The sequence below is a fragment of the Chiroxiphia lanceolata genome, chromosome 3, assembly GCF_009829145.1.
Source record: "Chiroxiphia lanceolata isolate bChiLan1 chromosome 3, bChiLan1.pri, whole genome shotgun sequence".
NCBI classification, from domain to species: domain Eukaryota; kingdom Metazoa; phylum Chordata; class Aves; order Passeriformes; family Pipridae; genus Chiroxiphia; species Chiroxiphia lanceolata.
The window spans coordinates 8,781,333-8,804,085 of NC_045639.1; the positions used below are offsets into that span (position 1 = coordinate 8,781,333).

At 48.9% G+C, this 22,753-nt stretch overlaps 1 protein-coding gene across 7 annotated transcripts; it reads right to left on the reverse strand.

Annotated features, from left to right (window-relative positions):
• Positions 1–69: 69 nt before the first annotated feature.
• KLHDC3 (kelch domain containing 3) lies at positions 70–22,711 on the reverse strand. Of its 7 annotated transcripts, XM_032684375.1 has the most exons (12): positions 22,277–22,291; positions 17,483–17,600; positions 14,342–14,577; positions 11,918–12,094; positions 9,649–9,764; positions 8,211–8,282; positions 7,772–7,985; positions 7,406–7,492; positions 5,992–6,100; positions 1,385–1,458; positions 925–1,003; positions 70–705 (listed from the first exon to the last, which is right to left on the reverse strand). In XM_032684375.1, the coding sequence occupies exons 3-12, from the start codon at positions 14,493–14,495 to the stop codon at positions 639–641; spliced, it is 1,149 nt and encodes a 382-aa protein (XP_032540266.1). In that variant the 5' UTR covers positions 14,496–14,577; positions 17,483–17,600; positions 22,277–22,291; the 3' UTR covers positions 70–638. The 7 variants fall into 7 exon arrangements, with proteins under 7 accessions (XP_032540266.1, XP_032540264.1, XP_032540268.1 ...); XM_032684373.1 differs by lacking the exons at positions 17,483–17,600; positions 22,277–22,291 and adding an exon at positions 22,553–22,711; XM_032684377.1 differs by lacking the exons at positions 17,483–17,600; positions 22,277–22,291 and adding an exon at positions 22,559–22,668.
• Between the last annotated feature and the right edge of the window lie 42 nt (positions 22,712–22,753).

The window sequence follows — 22,753 nt, forward strand, 5'->3', positions numbered from 1 at the left end:
GTCTCTCCTCTCTCACACCCTCTCTCCCCCAGTTCACCTGCTAGGACACACACAGCAGCAGAAACCATGTCTGCCTCAAAATTTATAAAACTGCCCCCGATTGCTGTTTTACAATTGGATCTGGGCAGAGAGTCCAGCTGGGCCCAGCCCTCCACATTGGGCTCAGCTTGGAGCTGGGGCCTGTCATCTAGTGCCAGGAAGTTGGTCAGTGCTGGCAGGAGCAGGTGTAGAGGTTCCTGCTCTCTTGAGGCAATGCAGGAACAGTTCATAGCCTGAGGTCAACCCCAGGGCCATGGCTGGTGGTAAAAGTTGATTCAGGCCCCTGGAAAGTGGCCGGGGACCAGACAGCACAGCTGCAGTTCCACAGGCAAAGGGAAGGAAGACGTTGGAGCCGTCAGCAAGGAGAGGGGTCACAGCTGTGCTGCTGGGGCCAGCCAGTTTTTTTCCCCAGTGGCCAGCTCTGCCTGTACACTCGTGCTGCCCAAAGCATGACAAGGGCAGAGGGAGGCCTGGCTAGGGCAAGACAAACTGAGCTCACACCTTCCTTGCTTGAAAGGGCTAAAAATTCATGCAGGCAGTGGAGCAAGAGGTCAATGTGTGGAGGGGCGAGGGCAGGGTGGTAGAGGGACGAGTCGGCATCAGCCCTGGTTGGAGACGATGGGGCGACTGATGGTGCTGTTTGTTGTCATGGCCGAGAGCTCCCATCTGTAACACACCAAAGGGACACACTAAGAGAAAGCACAAACACAGCGCCCAGGGCTGGAGCAGCTTTGCTTCATATCAGCCTCAGCTGTAGTCTCCAGCCCAGCCTGCCCCAAAGCTGCACAGTGCCAAGGAAGGCCCCAGGCAGACCTCAGCCAGGGCTGGAGCACCCTAAGGACAGAGATTACCCACAAGGTGACCTCCCAGCAAGGCACACCATACCTGATGTCATGGGGAAGGCAGGACTGGTCCAGGCTGTACTGAATCACTGCTAGCTTACAGAGCGTCTTTAGACTGGGGCCTGTGGAAAGAGGCAGTTAGCCACAGCAGTCCTCATCTGGACACCATGGGGGAGTCCAGCATCATGCAATCAGTGCCACAGGAAACAGGGCAGAGCACCCTGGCCATCCCTCTCAGGGACAAGGCAGAATGCATACCAGGGACCATCTGGAGCAGTTTTCTATGCTGCCACAAAGAAGTATGTGTGCAGGAGTGCATGACACACAGCTGCACCTCTGGCTGGTCTGCCTTAAGCCATGTACACTTGTCAGAGACAGCTGTTTGGCTCTGGGATACAGGCACCTGGAGCCACGTAGGGCACAGTATGGTGCTTCACAGCAGGGTCTGCTCACAGGGCACCTTGTGGCAAGAGGTACAGGCTGGGCAGGGAGTGCTCACGTACTGAAGTCGAGGATGTAGAGATCTGAGTGATCCATCAGGTCGAATTCATCACCCATTCCCTCCTCTGGAGATGGGCTGCAGAAACCAAGCACAGTGTGTCAATCAGTGCCAAATTTTTTTTTTTTTTTTACACCAGTTACAGTCCCTTGGGCTCCCCAAGGGCTGAGCAAGTCTCATCCCTCCTGCCCCTCTGATGCCCCCAGCAGCACTCAGTCATCACTTTCACAGTTCCTCACAGAGTAGTCAGAGCTGCACAGAGCCAGAGAGCAAAAACACACACCGTCTCCCCCACAAGCAAGGGATGGGGTTCCTGCCTCCTTCTCACAGATGACCATGATGATTCCAGCTGTGAACCTCCCCCTCACCTTGCCAGCCTCTGTTACTTTGCTGCACCTCCAAACACAGGTCCCACCCTGCAGGGAACAATCCTTTTCCCTTCTTGTACAATTGACCAGCCTCTAACTGGTTTCACTCTCTTCCTTCTCCATGTACCTCTCAAATTGCTCTCCAACAAGTGAGCAGCCCTGGGGCCTTCCCTGGAAAAGTGGCACCCACCCCACAAGACATGAGGAAAGTGATGGCAAACAGCTGCCTCCATAACTGAGGTATTTCAAGGCTCTATTTGCTCAGCAATTTCAGTAGATCCAACCCTCCAAAGAGCTCCACTCAGAGAGGCAGAGCCAATCCCCAAGACAAGGCTGAGAATGATACTGATCAGGCTGGAGAAAGGATGTCACAGCAGCTCCTGAAGGTAGGCACACATGCTTGTACAAGCCTCTGTCCCACTCTTTATGAGATAAACAGGCCCCATGGGCTGCTCCACAGCTGCCAGGGCCAGACAGGCTGGCATCACCTGGAGAATCAGTTCAGTGCTGGAGACTAACCAGCGTCTCAGCTGTGCTGTATCATGGAAGGCTGCCCTAGTAACATGTTAGGAGACACACACAGATCAAACTTTCCAAGCAGGCAGGGTCAGCCCATCCCCACCTGGTCCCAAACACCACATGGGGCAGCATGACACAGCCCACACTGTGCTTTCTACAGACCTCAGGCCAGCTTGGCCTCACAGCCAAGGGAAGGCATGGGAAGCAATGTGAAATACATGGGACAGGCATTTGATCTAGGAAGAATCTGACACTACATACTGACAAAGACCAAAAAGCTGTGCTGGTGTCCCTAATGAGGTAGGAGAGATAAGTTGGAGACCCAAGAGGACTTTCTGCCAAGATCTCTAGTTGCGCATCTGGGCCACAGATGACAGGAACCATGACCTATCCCCAGAGATGGTGACAGCCAGGAAAACATACTATTTTATTAGCTTGTGTTCCTAGGCCAGCCACTGGACTGGTTTTGGGTTCTGCTGCATGAGCTGAAGTTGTGTGGCCAAGCACAACAGCACAAGGTTTAAAACAGATTCTGCCCAGGCACACACTGTCCATCACTCCTCACATAGTTAAGATCTACTGCAAATATTTCAGCTTGGCCATTGAGATGCTGTAAGAAGAGTGTAGAGAAAGCAGATGGGAAACATCTGCATGGCAGGGCAAGCACAGACATTTCTCAGTCTGACTCAGGAATCACTTTGGGCTCCAGCCACAGCTCCCTGGTTGTGCCAAAATGGGGACAGCATTTCAGAGGACTGTAACTGAGCACTGAGCAGTGCAGCAGTCATTTTAAACCAATTCCAATTTGCCAATACTCCCATCTGATGCTGGTCCTGGAATGCTAATGAGAAACTATGACTTCAGGCATTTCTAGGGAACAGACAGTCTCACTTATAGTTTCCTGCCTCCATGGTCTTGATGGAATAGCCAAAGCACCTGAGAAAAAACTGAACATCCCTTAGCACAGAGAGACTGCCTGTGCTGGAACAGTAGCGCCTGGACCAGAGGAAAGCACTCCCGTGGCTGATGGTTGTTTGGAGAATTTAAAAGAAAGAAAAGGTGGTTTAAGTCCTGCTTTTGTTTGTGATGAACCAATTTAGGGTGCCCTCACTGCTTAGCTAGGAATGACCTCATGCAGTGACTTCTTGCCCCAGTGTCACCTGTCCATGACCCACTAAGCTTCACTTCCCACAGGACATGAGGCAGTACCTGCCTCCCCAGGTTCCCATAACCCCAGGCCAAACTGCAGCACACAGCTCCCTGCTGTCAGAGAAGACCTGCTGCTGATGGGACCCATCTGCCCGGATACAGGCAAGAGCCCCTTTAATTCCGCCCCTGTGTGCTTACCACACAACAATCTAATCTCACATCCACGTCACAGGAAACCCTAGACCATCCCTTATCTATCAAAGGAAAGCCAGCAGGCACCACATCTGTGGTTTTAATCACCAAAAGGCAAGTAGCAGGGTAAGCCTGGAGTTCAAGACCAGGAGAGCTGCAATTCCCAGGCAGCAGGGTGCAGGACACGCCTTTGTCAGCAAAATGGATTGTTCCAGCTGCAAAACAATGCTCCCTGCACTAAGCACTCAGTGAGAGCCCCTACTCCCTCACCAGAGCCAGGCATTTCTAAGCCTTGTCAGGGAAAACGCAGCCTCAAGACAAATCTGGATTGGCATCTCTCATCTGTTCAGCAAAACTCTGCTTTATAGCATTCCTTCTCCCTTGTAGATGGTCTCTGCATGCCAAAATGTTGGTGAGTTTGGGAGGAAACCAGACCAGGGCCACAACTGTGACACAGCTGATAGGAACACTTAGCTTCCTGGTCACTTAAACGGGACATAAGTGATAGATTGCTCCTGGGCACAGTGAGAGACCACAGCTGGGGCAAAAAGACCAGGCTCTGGGCAGGACTACAAAAGAAACAAAGCATTTGGATGCCATACGAGCAGGCAGCCTGCAGAAGTGCCTCTTCAACAGTCTACAGGACACGTGAATCCTGTTAAGAGCAGGCAGGACACAAAGGGGTTTTGGCTGCCTACCCCCCAGCATTGCCACCTAGGAAGCTGAGCCTGCGGGCTCACCCTCCAAGGAATCCTGCTGGATCTCCTGCAGTATGCGAGCCCCCTCCCCCTTCCCAGCCAGGAGAGCACAGGTCAGGAGGCAGACCACTGGGAGTTCTCCATTACAATCACTTCCTGGAAAAACTTCTTATCTTGCCAGGCAGCTTCAGAACACACCTGATAACTATTACAGGAAGCGAGCATGGTCCCCACCCCCATCTCCCACTTCCCCCAGACCCTCCCTCCAGTTCAAGCAGGCTGCATTCCTGGCTGCCTGCAGCTCTTCCTACCCCACACTAGTGCTGAGGAACATGCCTGTATTGGTTTTGAGCCTGAATTAAGAAACAAGTTGAATTCTGAAGTGATTCAGTGGAGAAGACAAGGCACTGATGCATTGCCTGGCGAGGGCGGACCAAACTTCAAAAAGCTGGTGTCAAATTCTTTGTGGTTTGCTCACATTTCCTAGGAGTGCCAAGGCTTAACATCAGAGTTCAGCTGGTGCTGTAACACAAATCTACATACACTGCAGCATCTGGGACCATCCAAAACTACCATAAAGTTCTACCAAGCCTTCTTCTGTACTGAGCAGCACCAGTATCACTTGAGGTAACTGGATAAACTCAGCACCTCTGCATACCTCACCTGCACTAAGCACTCCTTCACAGCCACATAGACATCCTACAACTAAGCACCACCCCCCCCCCCCGAATCCCTGGAAGCTGAAGGCCCTTCACCCTATCACACACTGCTATGGTCAGGCCATCAGCAGAACCTGCTCTGTATGGTCCTCTGCCCCAGTCTTCAGAACCATTCTCAAAAAGCTGCTGCCAGAGTCCCAGAGAAAGCCCTAAAGGTTTCTAAACCATGCAGAGGGTTGAAAGCACTTAAACTGTCTCTGCAGGGTGGATAGTGGGAAACAGGCCTGTGCTCTGGAGCTGCAATTTGTCATTCTAGAGGGCATAGAGTGTGTCCTGGTGATGGGCCACTTCCTTTCTTTTAGCAGCTGCTAAGGCTCTTGGCTACATCCAGCTGCCCTGCACCCTGACAGTATCACTTCCAGTGTTTGACAGCTAAATTCGTAACACCAGGTTCCTCTTGTGAATGGAAGTGTTGCTAAGGAACAATGGCAAAAGAAGAAACGTTGTCTTGTCATGTGTATAGGCTCCTCAAACAGCTCCCAGCTGAGCCAACATCCCACTGCAACTTAGCAAAACCCACACTTGCCAATGGAAGAAAGAAACTCTGGTGGGAGAATCAGGGCACCACATAGGCAAGGTTAAGTCAGTGTGAGGTCTGCTACAGCACAGCAGACTAAGACGTGTCCTTCTGATGGCAGGATCTCCTCCCTCATCCCCACTACCTTTTTCACAGAAAGCTTGACCACTGCACAACCCCACCGGAATAGCATGTTACACACTTCTGTCTCTGCGTGTACCAGACAGCTTGTCATCGGGTGCTTTACAAGCTACATGACACCTTCAGTCTCCTCCATGGCTTTTTTCCAGAGGAGCCCCGATGTACACGATTGCTTACACTTGTCAGGTAGACGGACAGTTGCCATGTAACTCTGAAGTCCATCTGACTTTGCATGTGGCAGAGTGTGGAGGGACACTGTGCTGAAGGGAACGGCAAAACCTCTCGCGGAGCCTCGCCACACAACTCACCTGGTGCCTCCAAACAGAATGATTTTGTCCCCCACTCTGCAGCAGCACTGCCGGCGTCGAGGACATGGGCCTTTCCCCTTGGGTTCAATCTTCCTCCAAGAAAGAGAAACTAACCAGAAGAACAGAGTGCACCACCTTGTCACAAGAGCCTGACCAAGATCATGTATATGCAGGTTATGGATTTAAACATCACAGGAAAACCTGTGGCCCACTACCCCCCCCACATCAACTAGCCAATATCCACCTTTTCCCCTTGACCTCCTCACTAGCGGCAAAATGATGCACTTCTATGAGGTTGTTACTAAAGTGTCATTTAAATGCCAGACAGAGTCCTGAAGTTCTGCCTGCTGAGACAGCACTTGCAGGACATGTCATAGAATGGTTTGGGTTGAAAGGGACCTTAAAGATCATTTCATTACAACCCCCCTGCCATGGGCAGGGACACCTCACATTAGACCAAGTTGCTCAAAGCCCAGTCAAGGCCTTTCAGTTGCAAAGGCTCAGCGCCAGGACCGACGGGCTGCCACGGCAGTGGGTCGGACTTCACGGGGAGCTGCACAGGGGTGAGCTGCAGGAGCAGTCAGGCAGCCTCCCTTACCCGGCACCCTGCTGCGGTCCGGATCTGGAGAAGGGAGACCCAGGAACGAGCTCCATCTGCTGGCAGTCTGCGATCACTGAGCATCCTGGCAGAGAGGAGGCTGCTGGGGACAGCTCGGCGGCGGGAGGAGGGAGTGGGGAACTGAATGAGGTGGAGACAGCAGCCTTTGCTGCTTTCTGTGGTAAGGATGCTGGGGGGGTGACTAATGCAGCACTGAAATCTTCACGAGCTCAGACACTAGCTCACGGATCAGTTTGGGGAGCAGCAAGTTGGCTGCTCTCAGTTAACTTTACTATGCAAAGCAATTAGCAAACAAAATCAGTCTAATGACTGCGAAAAGCGCCTGAGGACTGAAGACCCCAAAACAGCTCAGTCGATTGAGATATTCAGTGTGATATTCAGGGTTCTAGCTGAAGAACACCCCTTCTGCAGCACAGTTTGACCTGGTACCAAGAGAGTGTGGTATGATGATCCTGCAGCTCAAGTTGAACAGTTTGCCCAGCTCTCTCCCTCCCCTAACCCCATTGCTTCTTCCTATTTTCTCTTCTGCCAGTATTTCTGCATATTTAAGAACAAGACAAAGTTTTCCAATGAACTATGTCCTTCAGCAATACCCTCTCTTCCACTTTCTAACTGAGATTTGGAAACATCCTGAGGAGGAACAGGGGTCCCAAGCACAGTAGCAAGTTCCTGTCAGTGCTATCAGAAGAGAAATTTCCCCTCAAGCAGTACTCCTTGGAGAGTAAGCTCCTCTGAGCGCTCACTTGCCTAAGGGCCTGGAGCACTATCACTGCAACAAGTTAAAAGCATAAATACCTGGATTGAATTTCCAGAGGTCATGGAAGTGTCTGTTCAGGCGTGCATTGTAGCCACCAAATACATACAGTTCCCCATTGTAGCTGACTGTAGGGAATAAGCACAGACATCAGCATGCCACCCAGCAGGTCTCTGACCCAACATCAAACACAAAGCAAAGTGGTGCTGGTTGTTCACCTTCGCTTACATCACCTTCGTGTGCAGGGTTATGTGCAAGGCTTTTCAGGGGGCAGCAGCTTTCCACAGAAACAGGGCTTAGTGCACCCCTTGCTAACCCACATCTCCATCCAACAGACCAGACAGTTCTTCTAACGCAGGCAGAAATTTCCTTCCACCATCCTCCACCCTCAGCAGACCCACACTCACATGCTGAATGGCTCCGCCGGCCTTCAGGCAGTACAGGAGTTGGAGGAGAGTCCAGCCAGGAGTTTGTTTCTGTATCAAATACTTTAATGCGGTTACAGTAGATCTCATTGTTGGAGTGAAATGGCCCAAAACGATCAGCTCTGCCACCAAATACGTACATCTTTGTTCCAATGATTGTAGCTGAATGGAAGTCTCTCCAGCGAGCTGGAGTACCCTGAAGGGACAGAGTAAAACAGAACAAGAGAAAGAATGCAGATTACCCCAGCAGATGACACATCTTGATGGGGAAGCTGGGTGGCTGCCTTCTCCTGGAGAACTTCCTATCCTGCAGATTCCTGCCACACCAGACAGAAGCTGTGAGACAAGTGTGGGCAGCTACCCCAGAGAACAGCAAATGCAAGACTTCCTCCCCAAACCACAGTGAAAAGCAGACACTGACCTTGGCAGAGATTAAAGTCCACATCATATTTGTGGTGTCCAATTTATGGATATCGTTTGAAAAGCAGTCAGCCTGAAAGACAGCAGAGCAGCCTGGTCACAAAGGGACTGAGAAGTCTGGCCACATCTGGCCCCAGGAAGGATGCTGTTCTATAGACCTGGAACATCTCTTTGGAGTCAGTACCTCCTAAGAGACAAGGTGCTTGCTCCAAAATGTCAGGCAGCATACTTATCACTTAACAAGAGGAAGGCAAAGCCCATTTATTCTCAAAGGTGTCCTGTCTCTTCCTGCAGCTTTCCCATTTATTTGGTGATCAGTTCCTCCCCCAAAGACTGTCCTGCACACAATACATTCACAGCAGAAACCTGCCTCCTCTCCATGTAAGCAACAGAAGAAAAAGGCACTAACAGGACAGGCAAACCGGCTCTGGTAAGGCCACCCAATGAGAAGCAGAAGCTAAGATTACTTCTGGGTAGCTAAACATACAGGAACAAATATACTCTGGGTTCTGAGGTCCCACAAAAGCCATCTGCAGCTAGCTGCCCAGAAGAGACTGCACTCACACAAACAATGTGGACTCCTGCTCTTCCAGGTAGGGGAGAGAGCAGCAAGACAGTCAGAGGCTTATTTGGTCTTGGTTAAAAACAAGCCACATTTGAACTGCTCCTGCTGCTGTAATCAAGATCATGGATTTGGCATGCCACTGTCCTCAGAAAAGGACAAATAACCCAGAAACTGCTGTAACAGAGCCCCAGCTTTCTTCCAAATAAACAGATGTGACTTTGCACAGCTTTTCTGGAGCCTGGTGATAGGTTGAAATGATATTTTCCCATTTCTTAAGATCAGAGGATAAAGATTTGCTCGAAAGATCATTAGACACACTAACAGCTATTGCAGGATGACTCACTCAGGGTATGCTTAACAGGAGGGCAACCAGGTGTTTGCTGGAGGAGATCAACAAGATGCCAGAGCAGGTACGGACTACAGGGAACATGCACCAGACTAAGACAAATCTCACAGCAACACCACGGACACTGGAAAGTGATTTTTCTGGCTCATTTTTTCAGCCAGAAAATTGAAATAAATGTACATCAGTATACATTTATTAAAAATTGTGTATTTATCTATCAAAATTTGGCTGAGAAATGAGCCATAAATATTATATACAAAAATATTTATATTTTTACCTCTTTATGGTAAGTATGTTTTGTGAAAGAAAAAAAAAAATCACCATTTTTTTAGGCTTGCTTTTTTAACCATTTTCTCCACAAAACAATGAGCATAACCTGGGTATTAATGCCATGACTTTGCTAAGTTACAAAATGAAAGCAACTATGAACACAAATATGCCCCCATATCCTGCCTCTACCAGTGTCCTGGGTATCAACACCCTCTTTTCCCAAGGGCTCACCAATTAACAGTTACAGAGACTACTCACCAGCTGTTCATAGCCTCCAAAGATAAACATGCTCTTTGCCAGGACACAAGCTGAGTGCCCATCTCTTGCTCCTGGGACCATTCCAGACACCTTTGGCGTAAACCACTTGTGCGTGTCTGAAACAAAAAAAGAGGCTGAGAAAACACAGTAGGTGTTGGGATGGGATAGCTCTTTACTACTGTTCTTAATTTCTAAGACAGAAATCCTTCTCTCTTTCTCACACAGCATCTGCTCTGCTGGAGAAGCTGCAAGCTTCTTCAGCCAAGGCTACCTGTCTGAGTCTCCACAGAGAGGCACAGTGACAGAGGTCTCAGCCTCTGGGCATGGCCACCTACTGCCTGACCTGATAAAGAGCTCGCATTTTAACTGTGAGTAGTACAGCACTCCTTGAGCAACATTATTTTTACTGAATCTCTCGCAAAGCATACTTGTGAGTCACTTACCAGCTCTGCATTTACAGTTTCAATTACAATGAAGTAATAATAATGCTAAGTGGCTCAACTGAACTCATGGCATGGAGATGCTGACTAATTGACTCAGGAAAAATAGCTCTCAAATGCAGGCAGAAGTCACTTAGCCACAAATTGCTGTGCACATCCCCACCTCTGCAGTGCAGCTCTCCCTATCTTTTCTGCTCCACTTTTTACATTCTCATCCCCTCTCCAAGGGGAGGCTTCCTCACTTTCCACCCTTCACAGTCCTCCTTGTGAGCCTACACCAACCAGATTCAGCCCTTTAGCCTGCATACTCCAAGGGTTGGCTTGATTTAGGGCATGACTTTAAATCCAGCCAGAGCTGTTCTGCATGCCAGGACAATATGGAGCTAAGCCAGCGACAACAGGCACCTGTTCCAAGAGCCCTGAGAGGCACAGATAAGCCTCAAGACAGCAGGAGACATTCCCCCCATCCTCCCTAACTGCTGTTAGCTGTCAAAAGCAGTGCTTATTTCAGGAAGTCGTAACATTGGAGCCAAAGCAACATTCTTCATGAGGATAACTTCTCTGAACTTGGCCTGCAGACACAGCTATCCACCTATACTCCATTTGGAACTACACAAAGGGTCTTGCGAGGTCAACAGAACCCCTGGGCAGCCTCTACTGAGAAAGGTCCAGTGGCTATCAAGTTCCTTTCCTTCATGGAGCTGCTTCCAAGGCCAGTTGTATGATAACAGCAACAGCTCATCCAAGTGCAATATGTCAAATTAGAGATGGAAAAGACCTCGACTTGTGCTCAGCACCTGAGGGACAAAACTGCACTCAAATAGGACTTTATACAGCCCAATGTGACTTTTCAGTGGAACTTACACTACAGACATGGGACTGTGACTGCCACTCTCGCTCTCCAGGAATGGTAGGGCTCAGTGTGTACTGACAGCTGCAGAGGGTTTGGATTAGGACTGAAGTCTGGCCTGTTAATTTTCACATAATGCTAAAGTGCAGGAGTTGGCAGGGAGATCAGGCAGCTCCCACTACAATGCCTCTGTGTAGGCAGAGGTTTACTGATGGCTTCTCAGCTGCATGTGTCATGGGAAGAAGGAAACCCTGTGATCCAAGTTCTAAGATATTTCCTAGTAAAGAAGAGAGCCCATGACCAAGCACTACAGCAAGCAGTTTCCTTCCAAGTCCAGGAAGACATTTACTGGTCACTATTTAGATGGACTTGCCTCCAGAATCCTTTCCTGACACTTATGTCCACCCAGTTTCTGATGGTGCCTTTTCTTCAAAGATGCTCCAGCAATGCTATGGAGAAGCCAACCAGAAGGTTCAAGGAGTTTATTCTTCAGGTTTATCTAACTTGACTCATGCCTTCCCTTACTCTGCCATTCTGTCCCTCACTACTCCTATGTTTTATTCCTTACTCTCCTTCATGCTTTCAGAAAGAAGAACCACACTGGAGAGGAACTGCAATCCTCAAGAGCTCTAGCCCCTTCTTGCTGCAACCTTTGCCACAGTTAAGGAATCACACAGAGAGAACGTTTCAGTTATAGCTACTTTCAGAAAGTGCACACAAAGGTGATAGAAAAATTAAAACTATTTTGACTATTAGACAAGATCAGTAACCTCTGTTCAAAGGCTTTCACAGAGATTCAAGTATGCAGACACAATGGCCACACTGCTTCCCTTCCAGAACTGCTGAAACAGCCTGTGACACCATTTCCTCCAAACTGTCACTGAGGAATGGGAAAAAGCTGGGGAGCAGTGTGGTGTGGCAGAGAGAAGGTCTGATCAAGAACAGTTATGACAAGGAAGAGTGAGAAGCTGGAACTTACTGACATCAAAAGCATAGAGCACATTGCAGGCTCCTTCTGTGTCGTTGCGACCACCCCATATGTAGACAGTGTCATCGATGAGCACTGCTGAGTGCCCATACCTCATGTAGGGCACCTCTCTCACGTGGTCTCGGCTGTTTGTCCACACTGGAGGCAACTTGATCCAGCGCAGAGACACTGAAAACACAAGTTTGAGCCCATGTCAAATGCTAAGCCTGCTACATTGCTCTCAGGTCATAACCCATCCTCATGGAGCTTTTTTTCCCCATGACGAGATGCAGAAGTAGTCAAGTAAACAAGAGAAAGCTGTGTCTGACCCCAATAGTAGCTAATTAAGAAATATAGAAGGAGGTCCTCTGGAGGAGCAGAGGAGTCTATACAGAAATAGGCTCTGTTCTGCAGCACGTCATTGAAAAGGCTCTGGCTCATCCTAGACTGTGAGTGAAGAAACAGCACACACAAAAAAATAGGGAAAGGAAAAAGAAAAAGTGCAGAGATGACAGTGAATGCAGTCAATGCTCCAAGCTAGTGACATTGTTGAAGAGACTCAAAGCTGGAAGAACGAGCAGCACGGGAATAATTCACTGCAGTAACATGCAAGGGAACATACCTGAAGGTATTACTTGGACTTGCAGAAGCGCAGTTCAAGTAAAGCAAGACAGCAGCTTTGCAGGAACAGGGTTTGTTTGCTTTTGTTTTGTTTCTCAAGCTATAGATGAGATAGCTGTCTGTCTCCTATTATACTATATTCTACCTTCTTGTCTATCTATACCCAAGTTCTCCCTGCTAACTTTGTGTTACTAAATCGGACTTCCTTGTAATTACAGGTTCTCCTTACCGGCAGCCTGCGTGTTGTGTTCAGCAGTAGCCAGAGCAGTCAACAGGTATTTATAGGGTTTAATGACAGTGCAGGAGTGACAGCAAGTGTTACGTGGCCATTACATAAGAGCATCAAACATTCTACCTCGCATACAGCCTCTAGGTTTGTTCTCTACGTGGAGCTAACATAAAATATAGTGGAAAATTATAGTTCCTCTGAAATACTAACACAAGGAAAGCCATCTTAAAAGGTAGGCATTTACTCCACTGGCAGAAAGGGCACTGAGGAAGCACATCCAATGCTAAAGTCAAGCTACACGGGATGCTTCCTACCTAAAATACAGTCTTCATCTTTGGAAGACTGAAAGAGACCAATCAAAATCTGGTATTTTGGCTTTAGCACTGGAACCTGACAATGCTAACTGAGCAAGGGCTTGGGAAGCCACTGCCACCTCCCACATGGTGGCTGCAGCATCATGACACTTTAATATTTGGGAGTGGTAAGAAGAGAAAACAATGCAAGAGCATTCCTTTGGACACAGTAATTATGCTTCCCCATAAGAATGATGCTCTATTGGCACATTCTACAAGAAACAACATTCAACTCTGTTGAGTGTGAAAGTCCAGTCTCTCTGGATAGAGAAGAATGTCTTTGTTTACAGGATCCTGAGCTACACTCTCCTCTTGAGCAGGTTACCTTGGCAGCTCTGTGTAACCAATGCCTTTATCCCTGCTGCACACATCAGTTCTAAAGAAGTGAATTCATTGCAAACTACCTTTATCTACACGTGACATGGGTGTTAGCAGAGAATTCAGCATGCTGTTCAGTCTGCAAAACTGGTCATTGGTTCTCTGTTCTTGGCTCTGTTTAGCTGGACCCATCCAAGCACCTCTGCAGTTTTTCAACCACCTGCCTAATTACAGGGAAATATTTCATGGACCATCTCAGTAACCTTTTCAGTTCAAAAAGCACTGAATCAACAAATACAGCCTCTGCCAGGACAGCCATGACTCCAACTCAGCCTCATGACAGGTACTGGCTACCCTACACAAATGCCTCTAGTTCCAGATGCTTTTCTAAGCTATGTTGTGAATCTGCGTGATAGCTGCTACCAAAATGGGAAGGCCTCCATCCCAGCCACGTGCCCCTATGGACTCCGTCATGTTGGCAGCAGTTGTCAGATGCCCCCACAGGGAAACAGCTCAAGAGTCTAAACCTGGAGTCTTAACTGAGTGCACTGGCTCCCACCCTACTCCTTCCACATGAGCTGAGCATGGACCTGGAGGGGGAACCTGAACCAGCTAGATATCACTTCTTTGCACCTGGCATTCACAGAGAACAAGGACAAAACATGGCTATGTGGCTACTTCTAGTGAGTCCTTACCCCAGCAGTCTGCTGAACTACAGCACCTCTGTGCCCTGCCTCTGAAGCAGAAAATACAAGGCTGCACAAGGAAAGAGGCTCCCATCTACTCTGATAATTTTTTTTGAAATTACAGTCAGACAGCATGTTACAGTGTAACACCTTAGGCAGCAGCAGGCAAGAAAACTAATAATTGAGCCCAGCAAGCCAACTCCTTTGCACACCACAAGGACACATTTACCTGCGTTAAAAACGTGGACGTCGATCTGCCGCAGAGTCTCATAGTCTTCTCCAGAACAATATCCGCCAAAGGAATAGACCTTGTGTCCGACAGCCACGGCTGCGTGGTTCACCCTCCGTGGCCCACCTTCCAAGTGCACTGCCCACCGTAGCATTCCTCCCTGCAAGCCAGACGGTCTTCAGGGCCCCCAGTGCCACAGCCACATGCTTCCTGGGCCACCACTATGTCACCTGGCTCTGAGAGAGAATGATAAAATAACGTGATCCATCTTGCTGATTCCTTGAATCCAGCTACAAAGGTTACATTGCTGTATACTCATTCATCTGCATCCCAGCTGGAGACAGTTCTACTCTCACCTCAGAAAGGGGATACAGGGCAGGTATCATAACCTGAGCAAGGCTCAGAGGAGCAGGCAGAGATGCCCTCACATACAAAAAACCCTCAGGGTGGCTGTACAGGCAGCCCAAGCCAAACACCTTGGGTGAAGGCAGCCAAGTGCAGCACGCCTGGCCGTGCTCTGGCCACATCATGTACATGTCAGAACCATTCGTCCGCATGAATGAAAACACACAGCGAGAGCCAACTGTGAAGGTGAAAAGAACAGAGCCAGAGGGAAGAGAGCATGCTCTTTGGATCAGTTGTAAGAAACAACAGAGGAAAATATTAAAACAAAACACCCAACAAAAAACCGTCAAAGAATCACCTCCACATAAAGCAAGCAACTTGCCATTATGGGGGTGGATGATGACATCACCATTTGGCCTCACTGATTGGAGCCCTAGGGTCCAATCTAATCAGACACGAGAGAGCAGAAACCCCCTAATCTAGGTAGAAAGCTCTTTGCTAATGCTCAGAAAAGGCCTTTTTCTCCCACAGCAAATCCAGGCATAACTATGAAAATTCTGTAACATCATATCTCTGTTAAGCAACTGATATGCTTCATTCCTCAAACAGATGGCTTAGATCATATCTTAGAAAAGTCACCACAGTTCATTCTTGCAGAGATTCTCCTTTGGATCTTAGAATCTAGAGCAGAGCCTGGGTGCTTCTGAAAAAGCAGGTCAGTTTGATTTTTAACAGTTTTCTCCCAACTGAAAAACAGCCATTAGAAGATATGTCAGTGTTTCAAACAGCATAAATAAAACTGTCTTTTCTTATTTCTTGGTTCTAGGTTATTGAAAGATGCAGTCAGCACACTCCCACTCCACATCCAGTTTTTGCATTTGCAGAATCCAAAGAAATTTGGGGATGCTTCTGAATAAGTTCTAAAATTCCTACACGTACATAAAATTCCTAAACTCTGCCCCTTTTCTTTTTGGAAAGCAGTGAGCTTTCACAAGGAGAAGTTTCCTCTTTCAAGTTTTCTGAAGTAGCTGAAGGGCAGCAAAAGGGGCAGCGCCCCCAGCCCTTCAGTCAAGTGTAACCACTGCTCACAACCAGGCCCATCAACAGTCTGACCACCACAGCGCCTGGCCCACTCACACACTCCCATTTTATCCCCACCCATGTAAAGAGTCAGAGATGCCACCAACAGGGAGCTCCTGGCATGGGGCAGAGCTCAGGCTTCCAGCTTCATCCACTCATTGTACAGACAGTTCAAAACCACCCAGTAATCAGTCACCTCATTCCAGAACTCGCAAATCTCATAAAAAATTGAGTAGCTTCTTTTTAAAGTTGTTTTCAAAATAGAGACTGCCAGCCAGAGCATGCTCTGTACCTGAAAGTTACAACAAAAGGACATGTGCAAAGCCCAACAGAGAGCATCCTGAAGCCTTCCTGTAACAGATGAGCGCAGACCAAGGAGTCCCTCCCGCAAACCTGCAAACTTCTTCGTGCAGCACCTACCCTAAGCTAAATTGCAGTTAATAACCCAGAAAGTCACATCAAGCTTTTCTCCAGCAGAGGTGCTCCAGAAGGGCCCAGGAACAGCCCTTGTCTCCTACAGGCCGTGCTTCAATTTCAGATCTAGCCAGTTTGGGTTTTGTTTTTCAAGTTACTACTTTTTTAAAGCCAGGCAGCACGCTTGTGTAAGTCCTCTGCAAAGCTACAGAATAGACAAGTTTCCATGGAGCCCACCAAAGTCACCTTTCAAGCTATTCCAAAGGCTTCACATTTCTATATCTGTTTTCTGCCTCAGTCAAAAGTTACTCCTGAAAAATCTAACCAATGTTTTCCTCAAAATCTCTTCTTGGTTAAGTGATTCTGCAAAGGAGCTTAAGTGGACTTTATCACCAGCATCAATATTTTCAACACCCTTCAGACTGAGCTTGATCCAGGAAGACCAAGAGGATGAATCTTACTTCTAAGTTCTCTGCTTCGTTCCTTGTGTGGAGAAGCACAGCTGCCTGGCACAGCAAGCAGGCATCATACCAAGCCCCCTGCTTTTTTTGTCAGAAGGGCTGGGAAAACTCTTCCTCACCCTTGGGAGTTCACTCAAGTCAGGTGAAAGGAGCTCACTGCTGCCAGAGCAGGACGCTGGTCCTGTCACTGCCACAGGAGCCGGCCACCCTCCCCCAACAGTTTCATCACTCAGAGCAGAAGGCAGCACACCCAAGATGGACCACTGAGAAACAGCTCCAGGCCCTGCCTGTGGCACTGCAGGAAAGATGCTGAGCTTATAGCAGTAATGTTGAAACGTTGTTTCCTACAACTACTGAGAAAGTTGTTCCCAAGATAAGCCCTTCCCAGGTGACAGGCAGGTCCAGGGTGGTGGCGAGGCTAACGGGGTTGAAGTTGGCTGTGCTTCTCCTTGGCTTGGGCCAGGGATACCCCTTCAGAGCAAACACAGAGCTCTGCTAGCACAGCCTCCTGCTGCACCTCCTCAGAGCCACGGAATGCAAACACTCATTTGAACACTTCATGAAAAGAGAACAACCAGAAGTGTAAAGCGATCTTTACAGCAGTATATTAAAAGGCATGGGAAAACACAGGATTTAACAAGCTGCCACGGTTTTTCCAAACCCAAGTGCTCTCCTCCACACTGTAATAAAAGCATCAATTCAGACTCCCATCTTCCTCTTCTGCCACTAGCCACAGCCCTACCCCGAAACCGTTGCTCACCCCTTTCCAGCCAGCACAGGTCCTTCTCCCTCTCCTCCCTGCACAGCCCTGTCTTCTAAGGATACCCCCCTACACTCCTACCCATGCTTTCTGCAGCCAACTCCAGACTCTCCGATCCTGCCTTTTTTGGAATTCTTTCATTAGACCAGTCTTCTGCCCAAAGCCAGTTTTCCTCCTGCTAGTCCCCACTGTGCACGATCTGCAAATATGATACACATATTTTGAGAAAAAACTGTTTCCTGTCCTACAATCATGCACACTGTTAAGTTCCATTTCAAGTTTTGATTTCCAATGATAATTTATATGATATAAGTGATGACATAAATATACCACTTTTCAACCTCATTCCTATAAGGACTTCTTAATAGGAGGCATTAATACACTTGACATTAAGCTGTGCATTAGGTTTCTTTAAAGATCACATAGGACACAGCCAGGGAAAGAGGAAAACAGAAAAACTAATAGGAAATAATTTACTAACAATTTCCCCCATTTCTACAACATTACATCATGCAAAATACATCCCGTGATTTCTCATCTAGGACACTAATAACAGGTATGTAGGCTACAAAACACAGAAATATTGGTAAGACAGTGGCAAATTGTATTAGAGAACTGGGAGGGCACTGGCTGCAGGAGGTGGCACGCAGAATCACAGAATGGTTTGGGTTTGGATGGGACCCTAAAGATATCCAGTTCCGACCCCATCGCCATAGGCAGGGATACCTTCCACTAGACCAGGTTGCTCAAAGCCCTATCCAAGCTGGCCTTGAACACTTCCAGGGACAGGGCATCCACAACTTCTTTGGGCAACCTGTTCCAGTGCCTCACCACTCTCACACTAAAGAATCTCTTCCTAACATCTAATCTAAAGCCCTCTTTCAGTTTAAAGCCATTCCCCTCCTTTTTCTGTCACTACATGCCCTTGTGCAAAGTCCCTCTCCAGCTTTCCTATAGGCCCCTTTTAGTCACTGAAAGGCCACCATAAAGGTCACCCTGGAGCCTTCTCTTCTCCAGGATGAACAACCCCAGCTCTCTCAGCCTTTTCCTCACAGGAGAGGTGCTCCAGCCCTCTGATCATTTTCACAGCCCTCCTCTGGACCTGCTCCAACAGTTCCATGCCTTTCTTGTACTGGGGCCTTCAGAGCTGGGTGCAGCACTCCAGGTGGGGTCTCACCAGAGCAGAGCAGAGGGGCAGAATCACCTCCCCTCGACCTGCTGGACACATTGCTTTTGATGCAGCCCAGGGTGTCATTGGCTTTCTGGGCTGTGAGTGCACATTGCTGGGTCATGTCCAGCTTTTCATCTACCAGTTCTGCTAAGTCCTTCTCAGAGCCGCTTTCAATTCCTTCACCCCACAGCCTGTATCAGTACCAGGGGTTGCCCTGGTTTAGCACCTTGCCCTTGACCTTGTTGAACCTCATGAGGTTCCCCAGGGCCCACTTCTTGAGCTTGTTCAGGTCCACCTCAGGCAAACCGGGTGCTTTTTCAAACAAAGCAAAGACACAGTTAGTGACACTAACATGTACCATGGATCAGAGAAAGGGCTTTTGCACCATAGAAAAATTAAGCTGGAATCATTTAAATCACAGAAGTCAGCAGTGAAAGAGAAGGATTGCCTTCTACATGGATTTGTGCAGACACTGAACTAAGCATGTGTCCCTTTTCTGGATCCTGCTGAGCCACTTCTCTCCTCCCCAGAGCTGCACCTCTTTTAGAGCAGCCACCACACTTCATCTCTGCCCACAGTAGAGGCTGGTTGAAGGCCTGAGGCATCTCCTTTGACTGATTCAGCATGACCAGGTGGAATCATGCCCCAATACCCCCAGGAACTGACCATAAATGGAGACCAAAAAGCTCCATCAAAACAAGCACGTGTTTGTTATACAATGAGAGAAGTTTCATTTTCTAGGTGAAACAAAACACAGGAAAGTGCACTCCCACATGCTTTGCTAGCTCAGCATACACTTGCTCACCTTAGGTGAGGAAGCTCCAGCTGCCTCTGTTCCACCAATCTCAACTGGAAAAAGCAACGTACACACACACTCAGGGTCTCCTTCGCAGAAGGGCACACATGCTTCTTTTCAAGCCACTGCTTGCTTCCACTGATACACATCAGCTCCTCACTTCACCTCTCCAAAAACTCTTTGATTTTTGCAGTCATACAGGCAGCAATCATGCAATGTTCACAACTCCTCATTTCCCTGGTCTGCTGTAACCTATCCAGAGATACAGTCAAGCACAGAGAATTTTGAAACCCTGGTAGGTCCTGTCATTAACTCCCAGGAAGAAGAGCATTTTAAAAACGAGGATACACTTCACCTACTGTTGAAGTACCTGATGATGATGGAAATTAAGTGAGCCCAGCAATGAGTTGTTCCTCTACCACAAAGCACATGGAGGCTAAAATTAAAAAGCGGTCAAAATAACCAGGTGTGGTCCCACAGAAATGCCTGGATCCCACCACTGACTATGCACAGCACCACAAGCCCAGGTACACACTTCCAGAGTAAGTGGTGCAACAACAGTCATGGGGTGACCTCAGACTGGCTCTGTTGCTGCAGTCAGGCTGGCACCTGAGCACAAGTAGAAGCTCACACATCCTTAACAGAGAAATGGCTACGGATGTCCTTTAGCATCTCCCTTGTTCCTTGTCAGTGCTGACTTCCGCCATAGGGAGCACAGCAATTCACCTGGAGCACTTCACTGCTAAGCGAGAGAAAAATCAGATTTAAGGCAGCTCTGCATCCTTTGAATACAGCACCTATAGACAACATTCCTAAATCTCTGGCTGTGCTGGTGTCTGAAGATACACTTAATGCCTGAAACAACCTTCATCCCAACTGCTCCAGCTTACACCTCACAAAAGCCTACCAGCACAGCATATAGATGTCTGAGATCACCAGAAAAATCACTCACTAGCTAATTTCTCACTAGCATATCTTCAAAACTGTTGTGGTGACTTGAGCACAGTGGCATAGATAGGAAAAAACTCCAAACAAACGAACAAAAAAACCCAACAAAACCCCAATCCAGTAATCATAGTTTTTAGTCAGATTTTTCACCTGTTTATTCTATTGGCTTTAGACTCACTATTTTCAATACCTACAATCAGTTATGAAAACACTGCATTCAAGATAAAAAGCTACTGAGCATCTCCACAGACAGTAGCCAGGTGATAATTTTAGAACAAAACCATATATGCATGGATCCACTTCTTTGCACAAAGGGAGTTCACATTCCTCTACGCACACAGGAAGAAACCTAGAGCCATTTCTAAAAGCTGCTCAGATTAGCCTTGCTGCTGTCAATTCCCATAGCAAGGGGGGGAAACCCAGCAGAAAGTGGGCTGGATTTTCAAGGACTCGTTCTGTCACCCCCAGAATTACAGCTGCACCCCAAGCAGAGCAGCATACTGACCCTGCAAAGCCACTCCAGAGAGCAAATCCTACCGTGTGGCTGCCTCAGTCCCGTCTCCCAAAAGACACCACCAGCCACAAGGTTTAGTAACACTTAAAATAGCCTAGCCAGCTCACAGCAGTCCATATAGACAGTTCTATTTCAAGCACATCCAACATACTGTTAGAGATAGCACGGGAACAACCCGCTTTCTTCACTCATGCTTGACATTTATCTGATGCTTTGACTATTTATGCTAAGGCAGTGTGAAACTGCAAGCTTGCACATTCAGCAGCTTGGACAGTCACAATGCAATTCCAGCACCAGTAAACTAGACGGTGCTAGAACAGCCCCTGAGCTCGTTAACTGAGACTGATCTGGAAGCTCATGTTAGCCACGGGAATCCCAGACTATGCTGTTCAGGCAGAAACTTATTCCAATGTCCCTCCCTGCAGACAGCCTCATCACTTCCTTATTTCTGACCAAATATTTTGCCCACTGCTGACTTACTTTTGGCCAAAGCCCAGGTGAGATTCTGCACCTATTGAGCTGACTTCTCTTCTTCACCTTGCCTCCCAAAACCCACCGCTGCTTCTCTATGGAGCACGCCTAAACGCCGGAGATATTGCTTGACCCCCTCTCCCCCAGGAATTTGTCTCAGCATGTCAAGCCGTTTCTGCCATGCCAAGGGCAGCCCTTGGGAAGAAGCAGGCTCAGGAAAGCTGAGCTAATAGCTAGTGTGGCATTTTTTGCTTTATGCAGGGCTGCACTCGTTTCCTCCTCTGCACCTGCTGTTCCATCGACACGGATGCCCAGGCAGTGTTCCGCTAGGCTTGGACACACACATGGCAGGCTCACAGGTGACAGCCTTCCGTCTGCCTGGTGCACAGGGCTGGGGAGGACCAGGCACACAGCCCCACACCTGCCAACATGGCCAAGATTGGGTGAAAGGGTAAACAGGCTGAAACCAGATGAGCCCATAGAGATGGAGAGAGAAGGCACTGTGGAGGTTACGCCAGGATGAGAAGCAGAAGGGCAGCCTCCCTGACACGCCAGGGGAGGAGAGGGATGGGTAAGGTCACAGAATCCTTTAAGGTTGGAGAGGACCACCAAGATCACTGAGTCCAGCCATTAAGTCAACATTACCAAGCCCACCACTAAGCCATGTCCTGAAAATGCCACATCTACATGGTTTTTGAACACGTAGAGACGGTGATTCAACTACTTCCCTGGGTAGCCTGTTCCAATGCCTGGCCTTTTCCATGAAGAATTTTGTAAAATATCCAATGTAAGACTTCCCTGGTGCAGCTTGAAGCCATTTCCTCTTGACCTGTCACTTGTTACCTGGGAGATCGTCCCTCACCTGGCTACAACCTCCTTTCAGGGAGTTGTACAGATTGAGAAGGTCTCCCCTGAGCCTCCTTTTCTCCAGGCTGAACGCCCCCAGCTCCCTCAGCCGCTCCTCATAGGACTTACTCTCTAGACCATTCAGCAGCTCCGCTGCCCTTCCCTGGACACGCTCCAGCACCGTTGGCCGCCCCCGCCCGCCCGAGCCCCTCGGGGCCGCCCCGCGCCCCCATGCGCCGCCCGCGGGCCCGGCCGAGGATACCCAGGCAGAGTGGTGGCCCCGCGCCCCCAGCCCTCACAGAGGGGCTCGGCGGCGCCTCTGGCCTCACCCTCACCCGCCCCCAACTCCAGCACAGCCCCACCGCCTCCCTCCGCCTCCGGTCCCGCTCAGCCCCAGCCCCGTACCTGTACCCGTACAAGGCGCCTCGATAGCCCCGCTCCGACGGCTGCGCCCGCCGCTCTCTGGGACTTGTAGTGCGGCGCGGCCCCGCCCGGGACGGCGGGCGCCCTCCCCCGCCGGGGCGGTGCTGCCCCGAGAGGCCCTTCCGCGAGTGCCGGGCCCCGGCTCCGCCGCGCTGCTCCAGCCCCGTCCCGAGCCGAGATGGC

Excerpts from the sequence above, each read along its gene's own strand:
- KLHDC3 (XM_032684373.1), bottom strand. The coding sequence starts at position 14,495 with ATGCTACGGTGGGCAGTGCACTTGGAAGGTGGGCCACGGAGGGTGAAC. Across the intron at positions 9,765-11,917 it reads GCTCTATGCTTTTGATGTCA|ACACGCACAAGTGGTTTACG; the intron begins GTAAGTTCCAGC and ends TTTTTGTTTCAG. Across the intron at positions 7,986-8,210 it reads GGACTTTAATCTCTGCCAAG|GGTACTCCAGCTCGCTGGAG; the intron begins GTCAGTGTCTGC and ends CTGTCCCTTCAG.